Raw genomic sequence first — 19,502 nt, 5'->3', positions numbered from 1 at the left:
ATAAATAAATACATAGTTTTTTTTTAAAAAAATGCAAAAGGACTTTCTTCTGAGCAGGCGCTGACAGGATTTTATTCGGTTTCCATTTTTCAATTCAAGCCAAAAAGGTCTTTTGTTTAGAACCATTTAATATTTTTAAAGGAGGCAGGGAAAACATAGCTCGAATCATCACATGCTTTTTATAAAACCCTCTTGCTGAAATGACATTGGAAAAGGTAATAGTGTAAATTTTCTGAAATGACAAAAGGAAGTTCATAGAGAGCTCAAATAGTCACCTCCAAATCTTGGTTGGTACCAAAACCATCCTCGGACACCCTCCAAAACAGACAGATGAGTAGCGGTGAAGGTTGCATCTGGGCTGTCCTTGTTTGGTCGTTGCAAACGAGACTTGCAACTCAAGTCTCTAAATGGAAGTTAACTTTTATGAAGTATCTCTCCATTTCCTCTTTTTTTTAGAAAAAGCCCTTAGAAGCAGCAAAGATGAAGGAAACATTACGATTTGGTGAAAGTGATGGTAATGGCCTATCAACGCTAATAAACCAAATATAACCATTTCAGATTAAAATTATAATGTGGAAGCCTCTTGTAATTATTCCAAAGAAAACCTAAGAGGTTGATTCATGCAGTTTTGGAAGGAACGCCTCCAAAAGTCATTTTCATAGCCCTGAGGACATACTAGTGAAAATAGCATACACTGTGAGGATACATTAGTGTGTGTCACTATAGATAATTTATGTGCAACTCCTGTGTGGTGTTGCACTTGGGCAACTAAATGTGGGCCTTGTTGAAGAAACGTGTTTAAGTTCAGGGGGTCCAGCAAACCTGGAAAACAGGGAAATCGGGGAATTATCAGGGAAATCTGTGGCTCGGGGAATATCAGGGAATTTGTGAAAAAAACCGGAATAAATCGGGGGAGGGGGAAATAAACTATTAGAATATTTAAAAGTCAGGGGAAAAAACAACAAAGGATCGCGCTGCCTGGAAGAGTCAAGCAAAAAATGAGCATAATTGTGGCAAGAACTTGCTTCCTCAACTCCCGATATTTCTCCACGATATGGCGTCCTCTACGACCGCGGCCTTAACTAGATCGCGAGTTACAGGGAAATGTCAGGGAAATATCAGGAAATTTCAAAAGGCTTTCCCCCTGGACACCCTGTTAAATTGCACGGACTCAAAGGCAACGGATCCAGGGCTCTTGCAAGATTACGCCCAAGCTGATAAGATCCTTTCCTATTCTTTTATGTTCTTGAGGACTAGAACAGGACATAAACGAGGGAGCGTCAGTATCCGTGTCCCAGTGATGACTCTGCCCAGGGGCCGCAGAATGCTGCAAGTGCTTCAGCAGAATTGGGGGGCTGGTGACGTGGCGCCTGTTGGGGGGAAGTGAGGAGGAAAGATTCATCCCTCTCCTACAAGCTGAGATCTACGACAATATGCTTGTAAACCAGGGTGTTCCCCTTGAAGCTGGGCGCAAGGAGGACGTTCATGGCCTCCAAAGGGATGGGCTGGAAAGCCCGCGGAGCTTGGACGGAGAGTTCCTGAAACTTCACAAACTTTTGCTTCTCTTCGTCCCAAAGGTAGATGTGGGTGAAGGAGAAGTCGCTCCCCAAAGCCATGTAAAGCTGTTGAGAGACCTGGAAAGGCTCCATCACCATGGAGCCTCGGGACGGCAAGGTCTGCACTTCGGTGAATCGCAGCCCTTCCCACTTGACCACTTTGGAGTCTCCGATGTAGCGGCTCAGGCACAAGTAGTTCTCTCTCTTCATCTGGAAATGCTTGACCATCTGGACGTCCAGCACGTCCGCCACGTCTCCCCAGTGAGCAAACTGCTTCTGGGAGCGGTTCCACTGGTAGACGATAGGGGCCTGGGAGCTGCTGGAGATGACCAGCCGGGGTTTCCCGTCGACCTCCAGGTACTGCACGTCTGTGTCCCGGTGCCACGAATGCAGGTCCTGGTGGGGGTAGAAGCCGTTCTGGTTCCAGCGATAGAGGCTGGTGGATCCCGCCTTGGAGCTGTCGGCAATGACGAAGAACCACTCGCCGTCGATCTGGAAGGCCTCGATGTCGTTGGGCTTCCGGATCTTCTGGCTGTCTATATCTTGGATCTTGATGAACTTGTCGATGTTGGTGTCCCAGCGGTAAATGTAAGAGCCTCCGAAAAGCTGAGCCACCACAATGTACAGCTGGGATTCCACCACGATGGGTTTGCAGTAAACGGCGGAGTGAGCTGGAAGAGGGAAACGAGAGAGAAAGCATTGTTGCTGTGGCATTGTGCAGCCCAGGGCTGTCATTTATGTGCTGGCAGAGGTGGGCTGCTAAGGTGGAACCGGGGCTTTGAGTGCTAGCTGAGTCAAACACAATTATGCTACTGCACCTGGGCAGGTAGCAAAATCGTACACAGACATGCAGGGACACCCATTGCCCAGGTGCAATAGCATAATTGCGCTGGACTCCGCTAGCACCCAAAGCCACGGGAGCGAGCACAAGGCTCTGTTCCACCTTAGCTGCCCACCTCTGTATACTGGTATTTGTCTATTTTTTTGTGGCCTTCTGGTTTAATATTGTCGAGATAGGTAGCTGTAAAAGTTGTGGGGTTTTTTAACAAAGGCTGCAGGGTTTGGACAGCTTTTTGACAGCTTGGGGTGACCTTGCGCCCTTAAAGATCTCTCATCCCAGTCTTCAACCCTTCCCATGCTACTTATTTTATTTATTTATTCATTCATTCATTCATTTATTAGAAGGGACCGCCCTGAGTCTATGGACAGAGGCGGCATATAAATCCAATAAATCTAATCTAAATCTAATCTTGTAGGTCATCTAGTCCAACCCCCTGCTCAGGCAAGAGTCCCTATACCAGTGATGGTGAATCTATGGCACGCATGCCATAGGTAGCACATAGAGCCATATTTGCCAGCACATGAGCCGTTGTCCTAGCTCAGCTCCAACGTGCATGTATGTGCCAGCCAGTTTGTTTGTTTGTTTGTTTGTTTGTTTGTTTATTCAATTTTTATGCAGCCCTTCTCCTTAGACTCAGGGTCGCCTACAACCTGTAAGCAATAGCACTTTTTGATTTTCACAGTTGATTTTCAGGTTGCATGGAGGCTCTGGGAGGCCATTGTCTGTCTCCAGAGGGCCTCTGGGGAGCAGGAGAGGCCTCTGGAGCCTGGGGAGGGCAAAAAATGGGCCTACCAGGCCCACTGGAAGTCGGGAAATGGGCCATTTCTGGCCTCCAGAGGGCCTCTGCAAGGGCGGGGCAGGCCATTTTTGCCCTCCTGAGACATTGAGTTGTGGGTGTGGGCACTCGCACGTGCGTGATAGTGCACACACACAAACTTTCGCACCCAAGTGAAAAAAGGTTCGCCCTCACTGCCCTATACCACTTTGGACAAATGGCAGTCCAATCTCCTGTTGAAAGTCCCAAGTGTTGGAGCATTCACTGGTTGATCCCTCTCACCACCAGAAAGTTCCTCCTTCCTTCCTTCCTTCCTTCCTTCCTTCCTTCCTTCCTTCCTTCCTTCCTTCCTTCCTTCCTTCCTTCCTTATTTATTTATTTATTTATTTATTTATTTATTATTTAGATTTGTATGCCGCCCCTCTCCGCAGACTCGGGGTGGCTCACAGCAAGATACAGCAATTCATGACAAATCCAAATATAATTTAAAATATTTAAAAAGATTTAAAAAGAACCCCATTTTACTAGCAAACACACACACAAACATACCATGCATAAATTGTACATGCCCGGGGGAGGTGTTTCAGATTGAATCTCTCTTTGGTCAGCTTCCATCCATTATTCCTGGCCCCCCTCCTCTCTGTGGTAGCCCCTCAAGCATTGGAACACGGCCATCATATCTCCCCTGCTCCTTCTCTTTGCTAGGCTAGCCATGCCCAATTCTTGCAACCTCTCCTTGTATGTTTTAATTTTCAGTCCCTTCATCATCTTGGTTGCTCTTTGTTGCACTTTCTCATGTCTTATTTATTTATTTATTTATTTACTTACTTACTTACTTACTTACTTACTTACTTACTTACTTACTTACTTACTTACTTATCAGATTTGTATGCCGCCCCTCTCCGCAGACTCAGGGCGGCTCACAGCAATAATAATACAATGTAAACAAATCTAATATTTAAGTTAATTTAAACCCCAATTTAGAAACCAATCATACATACTAGCTTACCATGCATAATTTTTTATAAGCCTAGGGGGAGGGAAAGTATCAATTCCCCCATGCCTGACGACAGAGGTGGGGTTTTTTGTAGTGTGGTGACCAAAATTATGCCCAATCAGTTTGCTTTTCAGCCGCACCAGGGTGTATGATGTCCGCTTTTGCCCTGCGGGTGTGCCTTACCGGGGATGCGGTCAAAATCCCGCAGTTTGCGCTCAACATAGTCCCACTTCAGGACAGTACAGCTGCTGGAACTTGGCTGGGCCAGAGCCACGTAGAGGTCGCTGGAGTACGTGAAGGGCTCGGCAGACACAGACTGGAAAGGCAGCACCTGATGCACCACGAAATCTAGGCAGGAGGGGAGAAGCATTCGTGTTTTAGTTGTACCTGTAAAGCCTGGAGGAATTTACAATCGAGATACCAGAGCCACAAAATATACTTTCCAGCCAAAGATCTTCTGGATGCAGGAGCAATCACAACAGAGGCTAATGAAGATAATGGCTATGACCACATAGACAAAGACTTCTCCTTGCACCTAAGTCTTGAATATCATCACCAAAATCCCTTCCATACTCCTTATGTCTGGATTTATTTCATCGTTAGTACTATGTACATAACAATTGGGTTTGGCAATATATAAACAAGCTAACACTGAATGCTTGTATGTATTGAAACACTGTGGCTTTAAGAGTTAGTGTTGGGAATTGCCACAAGAGGGAGCCAGAAGCGTGATTTTTTTCTCTCTGTGTTTTTCTGCTTGTTTTGTGCTGATTCATTGCGACTGCTGTAATAAGAACTGTGTGTTTGATGATGGTTGTTGTATTTGTAAGCTGTACAAGTAAGGCTTGTAGTATTGTATATGTGTTGAGAGTTATTGACTGATTTAACTGTGCATGACTGGATTGTTTATTTTAACTACGATATTTGTTAAAGTAAATACTATGTTATACACTTTAATGTATCTAGTTTGTATGACTGAACTATTACTCATATCTCCTGACTATCTGCTGGATATCTGCTAGAATCCCATGTTTTCTTTTGTGTGAAGAATGCAGTTTATGTGGCTTTACAATAAATCAATACAGCAAATATTTTAAAGAAGAAGACTTCGCCAAAGCTATTTACTATTTCAGACTGAAGAATATTTTTTTCCTGGTAATGAAAGTTTGAACGTTATGTTTAGTGCCAGAAAGGCCTCTTTAGATAGCAAACAATGACAATTTCAAAATAAGATAATGTCCTATATCTGAACACAATTTGGCCTTGGCCTGCTATATTTGAAACATCAGCTGATCACAAGATGAACTGTGGAACTTGCAGCTTCTTTATTTATGCAATCTTTTTTTAGAAATTCCAGCAGCCTCACTGAAAATGTGTCAAATAACGTCAATAATACTTTTTAAGTCAACTAACCCAAATCTTGTAATTTTACAAACAAGCCCATCCCTACGCCTGTGACACCTCTGGAAATAGGAAAGCTTTGCATCAGTAACTTCTTATTTTACTAAATAACTTTATAAATGTTTGGAAGTGGTCAAGGGAATTGAGACAACTTCCTCCTAAGCCCCAGAAACAACCGGAGAACATGTATGTCCATTGGATCAATCAAATGTTGAACTAATTTATGAGTTCTGGTACCGTTTCTTAGACAGCTGCACGAAGGCACCCGTTCCTACCTGTGGTGATACAGTCAAAGTTCTTTAGAGGAAGTTCTCGGATCTTCTGGCCTTGGTACTGTGGAGGACCACCACAGAAAATGGCAGGCATGCTTGCATTGGTGTTCTCCATCCATTCGACCAGCCATTTGATCTTGCAATCACAAATCAAAGAATTGCCCCGAAGGTCTCTGTGGATGGAAAATGTGGGGATGGTCATTGAGCTTTTCCATCTCAGCCCTAATGACAAGGCCCTGTAGTTGTCAGGGTTCCCAGTAACACCCCCAGCGAAAGAAAACTCCGAGGAAGGCCGTTGCCAGTTATTGCAATGATAGGAAAACCTATCTTGCCAATAAAACATCTCATTTTCCTGAATTATTTAAATCTAAAAATTATGCTCTCTATGTAACTATGTTACTTGCTTATTCAGCTCTTCTATTATTCCAGCTAAGAGCAAATGTAGGTTAACTATCCATGTCTACAAGAATGTGGAATGCCTTCTGTGGATATGATAAGATTAAAACCTACATGCCTGGTCAAGGGTAACCTACTCATTTGATTAGTTTAAGGAAATAATTATTCATTTAGGTTTCCGTTGATCTAAGGCAATTGAAATCCTTCTCTTTGTCTAAGGCAAAAACTAATTACTCTTCTGTTTATTTAGCCATTCTGCTTTGACAGTATTGTCCTGCTTGTTTCGTCCAAAGCCTTCCCATTATCTACAACTATCTTGGGTTATGATACTAATGAAATTAACAATCTTATGGTTAAACATTTCTAATTCCAGAAAGAATTAGCCAGGGTATAGTGCAGGGGTAGGGAACATTGGCTCTTCTATAACATGTGGACTTCAACTCCCAGAATTCCTAAGCTAGCATGATTAGCTCGGGGTTCTGGGAGTTGAAGTCCACAAGTCATAGAAGAGCCAACGTTCCCTACCCCTGGTATAGTGGAATACATAATAATGTTGCATGCATTATGAGATCACTGCAGAAATTCTGTAATTTGTGCAATTTGCACGGTGATGTCACATAGCTCATCTAATGGACATCCGGTTACTATTATTTTTATAACATTCACAACCAAAGGGCGCCTTACAGATCGCTAAGGATGTCCAAAGGCTTCAGGAGATCTCTGGGCAGGGTCTGCAGGTTGTTGTTGGCCAAAGATCTAGAAGAAAAACGGGAAGGACAACTATTTTACGCCGAACATTTCACGATCCTCACATTAAGACTAAACAATGAAAGGGAGGCTCGCAGGACGGGGCTGCAGCTGGGCTTAGGGAACATACTTCAGTGAGCAAATGTTCATCCTTTTGATTGATTTTTAATATATCAGGCTTTTAGCTTATGTAGTTTTTTAATGAATTAGACTTGTCATTGTATTTACGGTTTTATTTTATGCTGTGAGCCACTCCGAGTCTTTGGAGAGGGCATACAAATCTAATTAATAATAATAATAATAATAATAATAATAATAATAATAATAATAATTTTAAAAAAACATCCTGATTGTGGAGAAAAAGAAAGTATGGATCATCGACATCGCAATCCCAGCAGAATTGAGGAGAAGCAGCTAGAGAAATGAGTGAAATACGAAGATCTAAAAATCGAGCTGCAACGACTCTGGCATAAGACCGTGAAAGTGGTCCCAGTGGTCCTTGGCACGCTGGGCGCAGGGCCAAAGGATCTCAGCGGACATTTGAAAACCATCGGAATTGACAAAATCTCCATCTGTCAATTGCAAAAGGCCCCTTTACTGGGATCGCCACACATAATTCGCCGCTACATCACGCAGTCCTAGGTGCTTGGGAAGCGCCCGACTGGTGATGAAATACGAAGTCCAGCATAGTGATCTCGTTTGCTGTGTCGTATTGACATAATAATAATAATAATAATAATAATAATAATAATAATAATAATAATAATAATAATAATAATATAATCTGGGTTCTTGATCACCATGAAGATAGATAACATGGCTTTGCTTTTTCTTTTCTTTTTTCTTTTTTACCAAGACATAAAAATTATACATTTTGTAAATAACTGATATTTAACACATTGATGACAAAAAAAACTCAAGGAAACTGCCGGTCCGCTATAGAGAGAAGATATCAAGGAAATAACCCACAGTAGAGCGAAAGCAGAGCTGCTTAACTCATTCTTTGCCTCCATCTTCACACAAAAAGAAGCTACAGACAGATACACGCGGGATGAGCTATGTGTAAGTGACAACTCACAGATGTGTCAGGGACTTGAGGCCACGAAAGGCATTTTTGGACAGAGACTGGATGTCGTTGTTCTCAATGAACCTGAGGAAACAAAAGACAAGATGGTGAGGAACCTATTTTGATAAGGTCCCACCAACATTTTCTCCATTGCCCTTCCGTCCCCTTTCCCTACACCTCTGTTTTCAAAAAAACCCATTGAAATGTCCCTCAAACACAGCCCCCAACTCCATCCTTTCCTTCTCTCAGGGGGCCAAGCGGGGTGGGTTGCTATCACTGCCGGTGCACTGTGTGTGACACTTTGGTTCTTTGCATGCGTGAGGTTTTTTTACTTCTGCGCATGGACAGGAAGCAAAAACATGCCAGAATCTTGTGAGAGGACCCTCTGCCTGAGAAGAGATTTGGGCGACTTTTTGCCTCCCGCGTATGCGCGGAAGCACAAAAAACCCACCGAAATATCTCTCGTGCACGTCCTCTCGTGATATTTTGCTTCTGCACATGTGCACGAAACACAAAATGCAAAAAAAGAGATGGTGGCACCCCTGGGACCGGCACTGGAGCGGTCGCACGCAAATTGCAGAATCTGGCAGCCGCTAATGGTGTGCAGTCTGCTACCGCACCGCTAGCAAACCACAACTGGTACCAACCCATAGCAGATTCTCCTCTTTCCATGACACCTGGGTTAAAATACAGAGGCTTCTGCGCATGGTTTTTTATATATATGCATAATTGCTATTTTAGGTTCTAATTATTAGATTTGTCATTATGTATTGTTTTTATCACTGTTGTGAGCCGCCCCGAGTCTACAGAGAGGGGCGGCATACAAATCTAATTAATAATAATAATAATAATAATAATAATAATAATAATAATAATAATAATAATAATAATAATGTGAAGAAACCAAATCTAGCTCCGACGCGCCCGCACATCTGCCGATCACCCACAGCTGTACACACATTAGCACGGTAGCGGAGGTAAGTTGGAACCCCCGCCTGGCAGTACTTGTGCCCCAAAAATGGTTCATCCCAGGTCACCCCCATGTTCTAACTAAAGACCGGAGAAAGCCTGCCAATCTTCCGTACAGGTATTGCAGGTGAGAAAGGCCCGTGAAGGCGTTGTCTCTGATCAGGGAGAATTTGTTGGAATTCAGCAACCTGCAAGAAACAACAGAATAGAAGCAAGTGTTAGAACTGCTCCCAGGGGACGACCGGAGACAGGCAAGACAGCCTACCCACATTTTGTTGCAAGGTTTCCCAAATTGCGCTGCAGGTTGTTTTAAATTCTCTGGCATTTTTATTTAATTCCAGTTCAATTTTTACACCTAGCTGGGATTAGTTAACGCTTAACAGATAGTAAACCCAATCGGGGTTTTGAGTGCATGGCAATAAAGCCAAACGCTTATTTCAGAGTCCATAGAAATATAAGACAGGGTCTTATTTTCGGGGAAACAAGGAAGGGAGGGAGGGAGGGAGGGAGGGAGGGAGGGAGGAAGGAAGGAAGGAAGGAAGGAAGGAAGGAAGGAGAGATGGATAGATGGAGATAGACAGACAGACAGATAGATAAAGAGAGAGAGATATATACCCTGTTTTCTCCAAAATAAGACCCTTCCTGATAATAAACCCAATCGGGTTTTTGAGTGCATGGCAATAAGGCCAAGCACTTATTTCAGGGTTCAAAAAATATAAAACAGGGTATTATTTTCAGGGAAGGAAGGAAGGATAGATGGAGATAGACAGACAGACAGACAGATAGATAGATAAAAAGAGAGAGAGAGAGATACCCTATTTTTCCCAAAATAAGACCCTCCCTGATAATAAACCCAATCAGGTTTTTGAGTGCATGGCAATAAGGCCAAGTGCTTATTTCAGTGTTTAAAAAAATATAAGACAGGGTCTTATTTTCGGGGAAACACAGTAGATAGAGAGATAGATACAGATATTGATATAGATATAAATATAAGAGAGAGAGAGAGAAAGTTACATAGATATATAGATATATAGCTACATGTGGATAGATGATAGATAGATGAGAGAGAGAGAGAGAGTTGAAGAGATGGCTCTGTTTTAGTACAATACAGTATATTGTTTCAATACAATGATATTCATTGCGTAGATACACACACACACATACAGCAACACACATTAAAAGGAGTGAGGGTTCTGTTGAGTCTTCTACTACCATCTTGAATTTTCCAACCCCCTTTTCTGTTAGGCTTTACTACTGCAGCAGTCGTGGGTTCTAAAACCCTTTGTTACCGGTTCATGCGCGCGCGACACTCCTGCGCATGCTGCTGCCACCACTACCTGTTCTTAGAACTGGTCCGAACCAGGAGCAACCCATGGCTGTACTGCAGAATCCCTTTTACTCTCTCTACTCTAACCTAGGCTCCTTCGGGAAACCAGTGACCTACTTAGCAACTCAGCCATGGGCAAACGTTATCTGAACTAGAACATGAGCAATGCTCGGCGTTGAACTCGCAAAGCTGGTGCGTGGATAATTGTTAAGGGACGTGCAGTGTAGCGTAAAGGGGAAAAATCTTCAAAATCAGGCCCTGCCCCCACTCCAACTAAGCTGGATTGTAAAACCATTACTGTATATGCAAAATTTATCTCATTTTATTTTTTTTATTTATTTGTCCAATACACAATACATATTGAAGAGAATAGACACGTAGTAATATATATAAAGAAAAGGATAGAAAAAAAGATATCAAAATAGAGGAGAAGATATATGAAAGGAAGAAAAGATATATGAGATAAAGGAGAGACAATTGGACAGGGGACGGAAGGCACACTGGTGCACTTATGCACGCCTCTTACTGACCTCTTAGGAACCTGAAGAGGTCAATCGTGGATAGTCTAAGGGTAAAATGTTGGGGGTTAGGGGTTGACACTACTGAGTCCGGTAATGAATTCCATGCTTCGACAACTCGATTGCTAAAGTCATATTTTTTACAATCGTTTGGAGCGGTTAATATTAAGTTTGAATCTGTTGCGTGCTCTTGTGTTGTTGTGGTTGAAGCTGAAGTAGTCATTGACAGGCAGGACGTTGCAGCATATCGTAAAGCCGATCACTGCAAAAGTAGAACTCTTAGGCCTTATAAATCAGTGGTTCTCAATCTGGGGGTCGGGACCCCTTTGGGGGGTTGAATGACCATTTCACAGGGGTCGCCTAAGACCACTAGAAGAGACCAATTCCCCCTGGTGTTAGGAATTAAAGCTTCTATTCTGGCACCTTGGAACATATTTTTACAATCCGACCAATCAGCCGCTGGCAGTGGGGGTGTCCCTCTGACCTTCCTGCCAATCAGCTTCAAGCTCTGTTGGGAGGATTGACGCTAGACTTATGGCTGGGGGTCACCCAGGGGTGGGCTACTGCCTGGATGCAGGGGACGCAGTGGGGTAGCGAAAATGGAGTTCCACCCCAGAGCCCCCAATTTGCACTGAAAGATGTTGAAAGAAAATGCAGGGCCTCCTGCATAAGCCAGACCCACAGTGTGGTAGTAAAATTTTTGGTAGCCCTTCATTGGGGTCACCACAACATGAGGAACTGTATTAAGGGGTCGCGGCATTAGAAGGGTGGAGAACCACTGTTATAAATGAACATTTTGATCATTTAATCAGCTTGTGATCATAAACGAAAAATAAGAACTCCCAAACAGCTGGCTGGGAAACTCTGGGAGCATAGTTCCCTCTAAGCTGAGCAGTGAGTAATCGCTCACTTAAAAACCATCATCAACTCAGAGTTTTCCAAACCTGCCCAGAAGCCGAGAGGGAAAGAGTGAGAGGGAAGGAGAGAGAGAGGAAGAGAGGAAGAGAGAGAAACAGATAGAAAAAAGAGAGGAAGGAAAAGAGAAAGAAAAAGAATGGGAGTAAGGGAGAGAGAAAGAAAATCAAAATCTAGTTTGAAACTAGCTCAACTATTTAAGTGGCATTTTGATATTGATAGAGTTGCCCTGTTATGAGCTCACTGTTATAGACACACAGTACAGTATTTTATTTTGAAATTCTCTGAGGCAAAACAGGGTGGGGTTTTTATTTGTTTGTTTGTTTGTTTATTCATTTGTTTATTTATTATTTCTGTGCCGCCCAGTCACGAAGGGACTGCCGCTCAGACACTATACTTTTCCGCCCACCCCCCAAAAAAATTAGAGGGAACACTGTCTGGGAGTTGCCAAGGTTTATTTAAGTTTATTCATTTATTTATTTAATTTGACTTCTAAACCACCCAAGGTTGGGAAACCCACTCCCCAAGAATGTCGTAATGCCAGAAAGGAAGGTTTGTGGCCCTGGCGATGAAAAGCACGGGACCTCTGGCCACTTGCCAACTCCCGAGAAATCCCCATGGCCAAATGCTCCCGGGCAGGCAGACCCCTGGGCAAACACTTTGGTGGGGGCTCTAAACTGACATCTCGGGGCCCCGTGCCCCCTCTCCGGGCAACGGCTGGGCAGAGAGACCTACAGGAACTGCAGGGATGGAAGATGTGCAAACGCCGCTTCCTTCAACTCGCTGAAGCCTGCGTTGATCAGGGTCCTGCAAAAGAAGAGGGGGGCAGAAATCAGTGGGGAGTCACCGCGGAGCCTGGCACCCCAGAGGAAACATAGAAACCTAGAAGACTGACTGCAGAAAAAGACCTCCTGGTCCATCCAGTCTGCCCATATACTATTTCCTGCATTTTATCTTAGGATGGATCTATGTTTATCCCAGGCATGTTTCAATTCAATGACTGTGGATTGACCAACCCCGTCTGCTGGAAGTTTGTTCCAAGCATCTACTATTCTTTCCGTCAAATAATACTTTCTCACGTTGCTTCTGATCTTACCCCCAACTCACCACAGATTGTGGCCCCTTGTTCTTGGGTTCACTTTCCTATTAAAAACACTCCCCTCCTGAACCTTATTTAACCCTTGAACCTATTTAAATGTTTCGATCATGTCCCCCCTTTTCCTTCTGTCCTCCAGACTATACAGATTGAGTTCATGAAGTCTTTCCTGGTCAGTTTTATGCTTAAGACCTTCCACCATTTTTGTAGCCCGTCTTTGGACCCGTTCAATTTTATACATATCTTTTTGTAGGTGAGTTCTCCAGAACTGAACACAGTATTATTCCAAATGGGGTCTCACTAGCGCTCTATATAAGGGGATCACAATCTCCCTCTTCCTGCTTGTTATACCTCTAGCTGTGCAGCCAAGCATCCTACTTGCTTTCCCTACCAACTGACCACACTGCTCACCCATTTTGAGACTGTCAGAAATCACTACCCCTAAATCCTTCTCTTCTGAAGTTTTTGCTAACACAGAACTGCCAATGCAATACTCAGATTGAGGATTCCTTTCGCCCAAGTGTATTATTTTACATTTGGAAACATTAAACTGCAGTTTCCATTGCTTTGACCATTTATCTAGTAAAGTAGCCCATGTGCCTGGGCCACCTGCAGTCACCGGGTCTGAAGCAATGGTGAGCTGCACCTGGGACAGGGCCACATGGCAGTGTGGTAGCAAAAAACACACATAGTTGCGCATTTCCGATGCGATATTCGACTTCTGCACATGCACGCAAGCAAAATCTCACGGGAGGACACATGTGCAATATTCCACCTATTTTCGATGTTTGTTTTGCTTCCACACATGTGATAGTACTCGTGCACACTCTTTCAGCACCCAGGGAAAAAAGGTTCACCAATCACCATCATTGCGCTAATGTCTTTCTCAATCTTTTCCCAAAAATCTTGTAGCCGTCAAACATACAGAACTTTAGCCCACTAGATGGCAGCATTTCAACAGATGTAATGCTTAATAATTGTAAACCATTTATTAACCTTTCCATGTATCTATTTTAAGTTTAAGTTTAATTGGATTTGTATGCCACCCCTCTCCGAGGACTCCGGGCGGCTCACAGCATGTACAAAGAGACAGTAGTAAATCAATCCAATTAATATACATAAAAACAATCCTTAAAAATTCTAATTTGAAAAACTTCCATTAATATTCATTCAGTAAACATACTAAAAAAGCATGTTAAAAGAAATAATGAATAAATTAGTTTAATAATATTTCTTAATTCCTCCCTTTCTCTCTTTCCTTCCTTCCTTCCTTTCTTTCTCTCTTTTCTTCCTTCCTTCCATTCTTTCTCTCCTTCCTTCCTTCCTTTCTCTTTCCTTCCACCCTTCCTTTCTTTCTCTCTCTCTCTTTCCTTCCTTCCTTTCTCTCTTTTCTTCCTTCCATTCTCTCTCCTTCCTTCCTTCCTTCCTTTCTCTTTCCTTCCATCCTTCCTTTCTTTCTCTCTTTCCTTCCTTTCTTTCTCTTTCCTTCCTTTCTTTCTCTCTCTTTCCTTCCTTCCTTTCTTTCTCTCTTTCCTTCCTTTCTTCCTTCCTTTCTTTCTCTTACCCTTTCTCCTTCCTTCCTTCTTTCTTTCCTTCTTTCTTTTTTCTTTCTTTCTTTCGCTATCTATCTATTTATTTATTATTCGAATTCGTATGCCGCCCAACTCCAGAGCACCCCCCTGTGAGCCTCTCCTCCAAGGTTTCCAGCTGGGGTCCTCCCCTTCCCACCCCCCTCCCGCTGGCTCTCCTCTCTGTCCTGCGGCTGAGAAACTGCGACACTCCCTCCGACACACACACACACCCCGAGGTGGAGGGGGGGGAGGGGGCCTTGAATGCCGTTTGTCCTGCTGTGATTCACCAGAGCTGCTTGGCAAGGAGCCCCCAGAGCACTTCAGCAAATCAATGCTGGTCCACAGGTGGGCCTGTCGCCTCGCATCCCAATGGTTTCCGGGCGGTTGGGGTCAGGGTTGGCCGGAGAGGCCGCTGCGATTTTGGCCTGCAAGCGGGAAGCAATAACTGAAGGCGTTTGGGTGTTGTGAATATTGAGAGGTTCCTGAAACTCCGTTGCACCAAGGTCCAAATAGAAGAATTATACACTGCTCAAAAAAATAAAGGGAAATCAAACTTCTGTGCAATTGAACCGTCCACTTAGGAAGCAACACTGATTGACCATCAATTTCCCCTGCTGTTGTGCACCTTCCACTTTGTACAGAAGAGAACATCCCATGAGGATATGTCATCCCTTCAGATCTAGGGTGGGTTCTTGGAAGGTTCCCTTTATGTTTTTGAGCAGCATATATGTTTATATGTATGCCCGTTCTTTTGTTTTTGTTTCCATTTAATGTATATATTTAATAAAGGGTTTTTTTAAGGAACCAAGAAGAAATGTCCTGACAGTTAGAACAATTAATCCGTGGAACAGAAGTTGCCTCCAGAAGTTGTAAATACTCCAACACTGGAAGTTTTTAAGAAGATGCTGGATAACCACTTGTCTGAAGTAGGCTTTCCTGCCCAAGCAGGGGTTGGACTAGAAGACCTCCAAGGTCCCTTCCAACTCTGTTATTCTATCCTATTCTATTCCATACTATTCTATTCTATATTCTAAGATGACTGATCCTCAAATTTTCAAAAGTAAGTAGGAACTATTTTTCAAAAAGGGGCTAAAGATGGCATGTGAGGATAGCATCTGCCTATTGATCTGGCAATTGCCAACATTTGTATAAGATCAATGGTTGTGCATTCACATGAAACTTGTGCCATCCGATGGATTCTGAATATGGAACTTTGTTATTTTATTTTCCAGTGTATCTTAAAATTCTATCCTATTGTTAAACAATTATAATACTTTTTTCTTTTTGTAAAATTCCCCCAAAACAACAACCTTAAGAATGGCTTGAGCCATTTTTCTCAATTCAATCGGATCTTAATTCAAGTGTAGACTAAAAAAATATTGAAAAAACCACGGCAACCATATGCCACTCAATCATTAATCTAAGATGTTTAGAACTGTTAGAAACAGTTCACTGGGGGGGGGGGGGGAGGAAGACTCAGAAGAGTTAAAAGGCAACAAATTACGGAGATAGAACGTTTTAAAAATTTAATTTTTAACTGGGTATTCTGTGCGGTATTGATATGTATATTGAACTGATAAAGTTTATTTAAACAGAACAATTATATGATACAAATATAATAAGAACATGTGATTATATGTCGACATAATGATGCAAAACAAGATGTATCCACTCTTCCTTCTTTTGTATATTTTTGTAAATTTAATAAAAAATTATTTTATATAAAAAAAGAATGGCTTGAACTACGCATAGCCATGGTTTGTTTTATAGCCATGTTAAAATTTAAACCTGTGCTAAGCATGGCTATTACGTACACATGGCACCAAGGCCAAGCCAAATGAGCATAGACCCAGATATGCATTGTCCATTATAATCTGCAAAGATAATGCTTCTGAGAACAACAGGACAGAATAAATAAGAGTCCGAAGGGACCCTGGAGGTTCTCCAATCTATCCCCCACGCATGCATGCAGCATTGGGGTGGGGGGTTGGTTTGGAGGACCTCCAGGGTCCCTTCCAACTGTTATTATTCGGTTCTGTTGTTTTTGCTGTGGTCGTGTGCATCCATCCCATCCAATACTAAAGAAAAATCTGGAAATCATACAGGATCATACAGGTTGGACTAGAGGACCTCTAGGATCTGGAGGAATCTGAAGGAAAGGGGGGGGCATGATCGAAACATTTAAATATGTGAAAGGGTTAAATAAGGTTCAGGAGGGAAGTGTTTTTAATAGGAAAGTGAACACAAGAACAAGGGGGCACAATCTGAGGTCAGTTGGGGGAAAGATCAAAGGCAACATGAGAAAATATTATTTTACTGAAAGAGTAGTAGATCCTTGGAACAAACTTCCAGCAGACATGGTTGGTAAATCCACAGGAACTGAATTTAAACATGCCTGGGATAAACATCCATCCATCCTAAGATAAAATACAGGAAATAGTATAAAGGCAGACTAGATGGACCAGGAGGTCTTTTTCTGTCGTCAATCTTCTGTTTCTATTATTATTATTATTATTATTATTATTATTATTATTATTATTATTATTATCATCATTATTATCATTATTATCATTATTCTCTCTTTCGGACCCAAAGGCAGATCTATGAGCAGCACAAGCAAGGTATCAAGAGGGTATGTGACAAAAGCAACCAACACACTTACTACACAACAACACAAGAGACTCATGCCTTCCCCCTCTCTCTGGGAAGCTCTGGTCCTTCTCGGTGGCTGGGAGGGTCTGCAGTCTCCAGTAAATGCTGCCCCCCCTTCCACATTCCGTCCCCTTCCACCCGAGAGGACAACTTTGGCATCACCTCCTCCGGGCAAACAAGATGCTTTTCAATGCTGCACCCAGACCAGGTTGGGAGAAGAAGATGTTGTCCTGCAAGGATGGGTCACCATCTCTGGTCCTACCCCCCCCCCCCCCCACACACACCTACTTCTCAAGCATCCAAGCCACCAGCCAGCATCTGTATGGTCTATATCCTCTCCCCCCCCCCATTCCAGCTTTCTAGATTCGGGGCCCCACCCAACCCACACCCTTCCACCTCCTTAAAATGTGGTTTTTTTTATTTTTATTGAAAAAAAATAGATTGACTTACAGCTATACATTATATTACATTCAAGAAAACAAAAAGAAGTTATACGCAAATAGAACAAATACAGGACAGAAAAGGGAGAAAGAAAGAAAGAAGGAAGGAAGGAAAGAAGGATGAAAGAAAGAAAGAAAGAAAGAAAGAAAGAAAATTACATTAAAAACAAGAGAGATAACCTTGTTCTCTCTTTACTTAATTATTTTTGCTTATGTCTTTCTATGTCTTTGCAGTACTTCATATCGTTGGCTTAATTACTTTCAAATTCATTCCACTATACTATTCTATTATTAATTGTTACCGGTACATTATATTAATAGTAAAAGGTAAAATATCAAAGCTAATTACAGTTCGTTCTTAATCAAATAAGTATAGTTCATTTTCCATTAGTATAGTTCATTTTTGTTCTCTGAAATCTATCCTACCCAAACATATTTTCATCTTAGTTTCTTTGATGTCCCTGAAATGTTTTATGTACTTATTTAATTCTATTTGTTTTGTCAAGTACTTATTGGGGGTATGTAAAGCTATAATAATATTCATCTCCAGGATACTGGTAGAAACAAAATTAAGAAAGAAACATTAGGACAGGGGATGGAAGGCACGCTGGTGCACTTTGTTCTTGGAAAATGGGGGGGTTGTTTCCCCTCCTTTGTTCTGCTCCTGTCTGCAATCCCCCCTCCCCTCTTGAACACCCTCCCCTGGCCAAGTTCCCCAAGAGTTGTTGCGTCCCGGGAGATGAAGAAGACGCAACCCAAGAGAGTTGCAAAAGGATGCTCGGAGTTCTTCTAAGCAGGAGACCTCCCCACCACCACCAGGGCCATTTGAAACAAAGGGGTCTCCTTCTCCCCCACCCACCCCAGTATGGGACCCTCCGCGGGGGGGCCACTTACAGGGAGATGACGTCCCGGGCGAGGGTCTTGGGCACGGCCTTGGAGTCCACGCAGAAGGCCGTGTCGCGCGTGCAGGAGCAGCTGGCCGGGCAGGGGGGCGGGCGGGGCGCTCGGCGACCCCAGACCCCAAGCAGGCCCGGCCAGGCGAGGAAGAGGAAGAGGAGGAGGAGGAGGAGGGAGAAGCCTGGGCTCCAGCGCTGCAGCCCGGCCATGGCTGCTCCGATGCTCCGTCTGGCTGGCTTTGGGGGAGGCTGCGGCGGCTGGAGCGCGAAGGAGGCTCCAGCCCTGCAGAAGCGAGCGGCGCCGGGCTTCTCCGCCGGCCGCGGGGGTGGCAGCCAAGCACGGAGGGAGGGAGGGAGGTGGGGGAGCGGGCTGCGAATGCCAGCCCCGGGAGGGGAGGGGGGAGCTGGGAGGCGCAGGGGGATCCCGAGAGCATCTGGATGGAGGGGGAAGGAAGCGCCTGGCATCAGGGCTAAGGGAGGGGTGGGGTGAAAGAAAGGGGGAGGGAGCTGCAAAGGTGTGAGAGAAAGTTGATCGAATGGGAATGATTCTTTTTTTTATGGCTTTGGGTTTTATTAGTTTTTTTAGATTTCATATTTAATTAAGTGGATTTAGGATGTTATGCATTGTTTCATTATGTGTTGTGAGCTGCCCCGAATCCTCGGAGAAGGGCGGCATAAAAGTCTGATTGATAGATAGTGGGTAGATAGGTAGAGTAGGTAGGTAGGTAGGTAGATGTCAGCCTCTGGCAGAGAGAGTCGAGCATCAGGATGGAGGGGAAAGAAAGCAGGTGGATTCAGGAGCTGGGGGAGGGGGTGAAAGAAGGGAGGGAGGGAAAGGGCCTGGGTGGGGAGGGGGGACAGGGAACGGCTGGGGACTCTCCAGAGCATCGGTTCAGGATGGAGGGGAAAGGAAGCATGTGGAATCAGGGGCTTTATTTATTATATAATAATAGGTAGGTAGGTAGGTAGGTAGGTAGGTAGGTAGGTAGATAGATAGATAGATAGATAGATAGATAGATAGATAGATAGATAGATAGATAGATAGATAGATAGATAGGTAGGTAGGT

At 43.5% G+C, this 19,502-nt stretch overlaps 1 protein-coding gene across 2 annotated transcripts; it reads right to left on the bottom strand.

The window, feature by feature from the left end:
* Nucleotides 1-110: 110 nt before the first annotated feature.
* On the bottom strand, nt 111-18,742 carry LGI3 (leucine rich repeat LGI family member 3). 2 transcript variants are annotated; one of them, XM_070765897.1, is made up of 8 exons: nt 18,434-18,742; nt 12,516-12,587; nt 9,137-9,208; nt 8,064-8,135; nt 6,923-6,994; nt 5,846-6,015; nt 4,353-4,517; nt 111-2,227 (listed from the first exon to the last, which is right to left on the bottom strand). In XM_070765897.1, the coding sequence occupies exons 1-8, from the start codon at nt 18,643-18,645 to the stop codon at nt 1,410-1,412; spliced, it is 1,653 nt and encodes a 550-aa protein (XP_070621998.1). In that variant the 5' UTR covers nt 18,646-18,742; the 3' UTR covers nt 111-1,409. The 2 variants fall into 2 exon arrangements, with proteins under 2 accessions (XP_070621998.1, XP_070622000.1); XM_070765899.1 differs by lacking the exons at nt 12,516-12,587; nt 18,434-18,742 and adding an exon at nt 12,463-12,478.
* Between the last annotated feature and the right edge of the window lie 760 nt (nt 18,743-19,502).

This window comes from Erythrolamprus reginae, chromosome 12 (genome assembly GCF_031021105.1).
Source record: "Erythrolamprus reginae isolate rEryReg1 chromosome 12, rEryReg1.hap1, whole genome shotgun sequence".
In the NCBI taxonomy this organism is placed as follows: domain Eukaryota; kingdom Metazoa; phylum Chordata; class Lepidosauria; order Squamata; family Dipsadidae; genus Erythrolamprus; species Erythrolamprus reginae.
The sequence above is the reverse complement of the archived record's forward strand: the minus strand, read 5'-3'. Positions and strand labels throughout refer to the sequence as shown.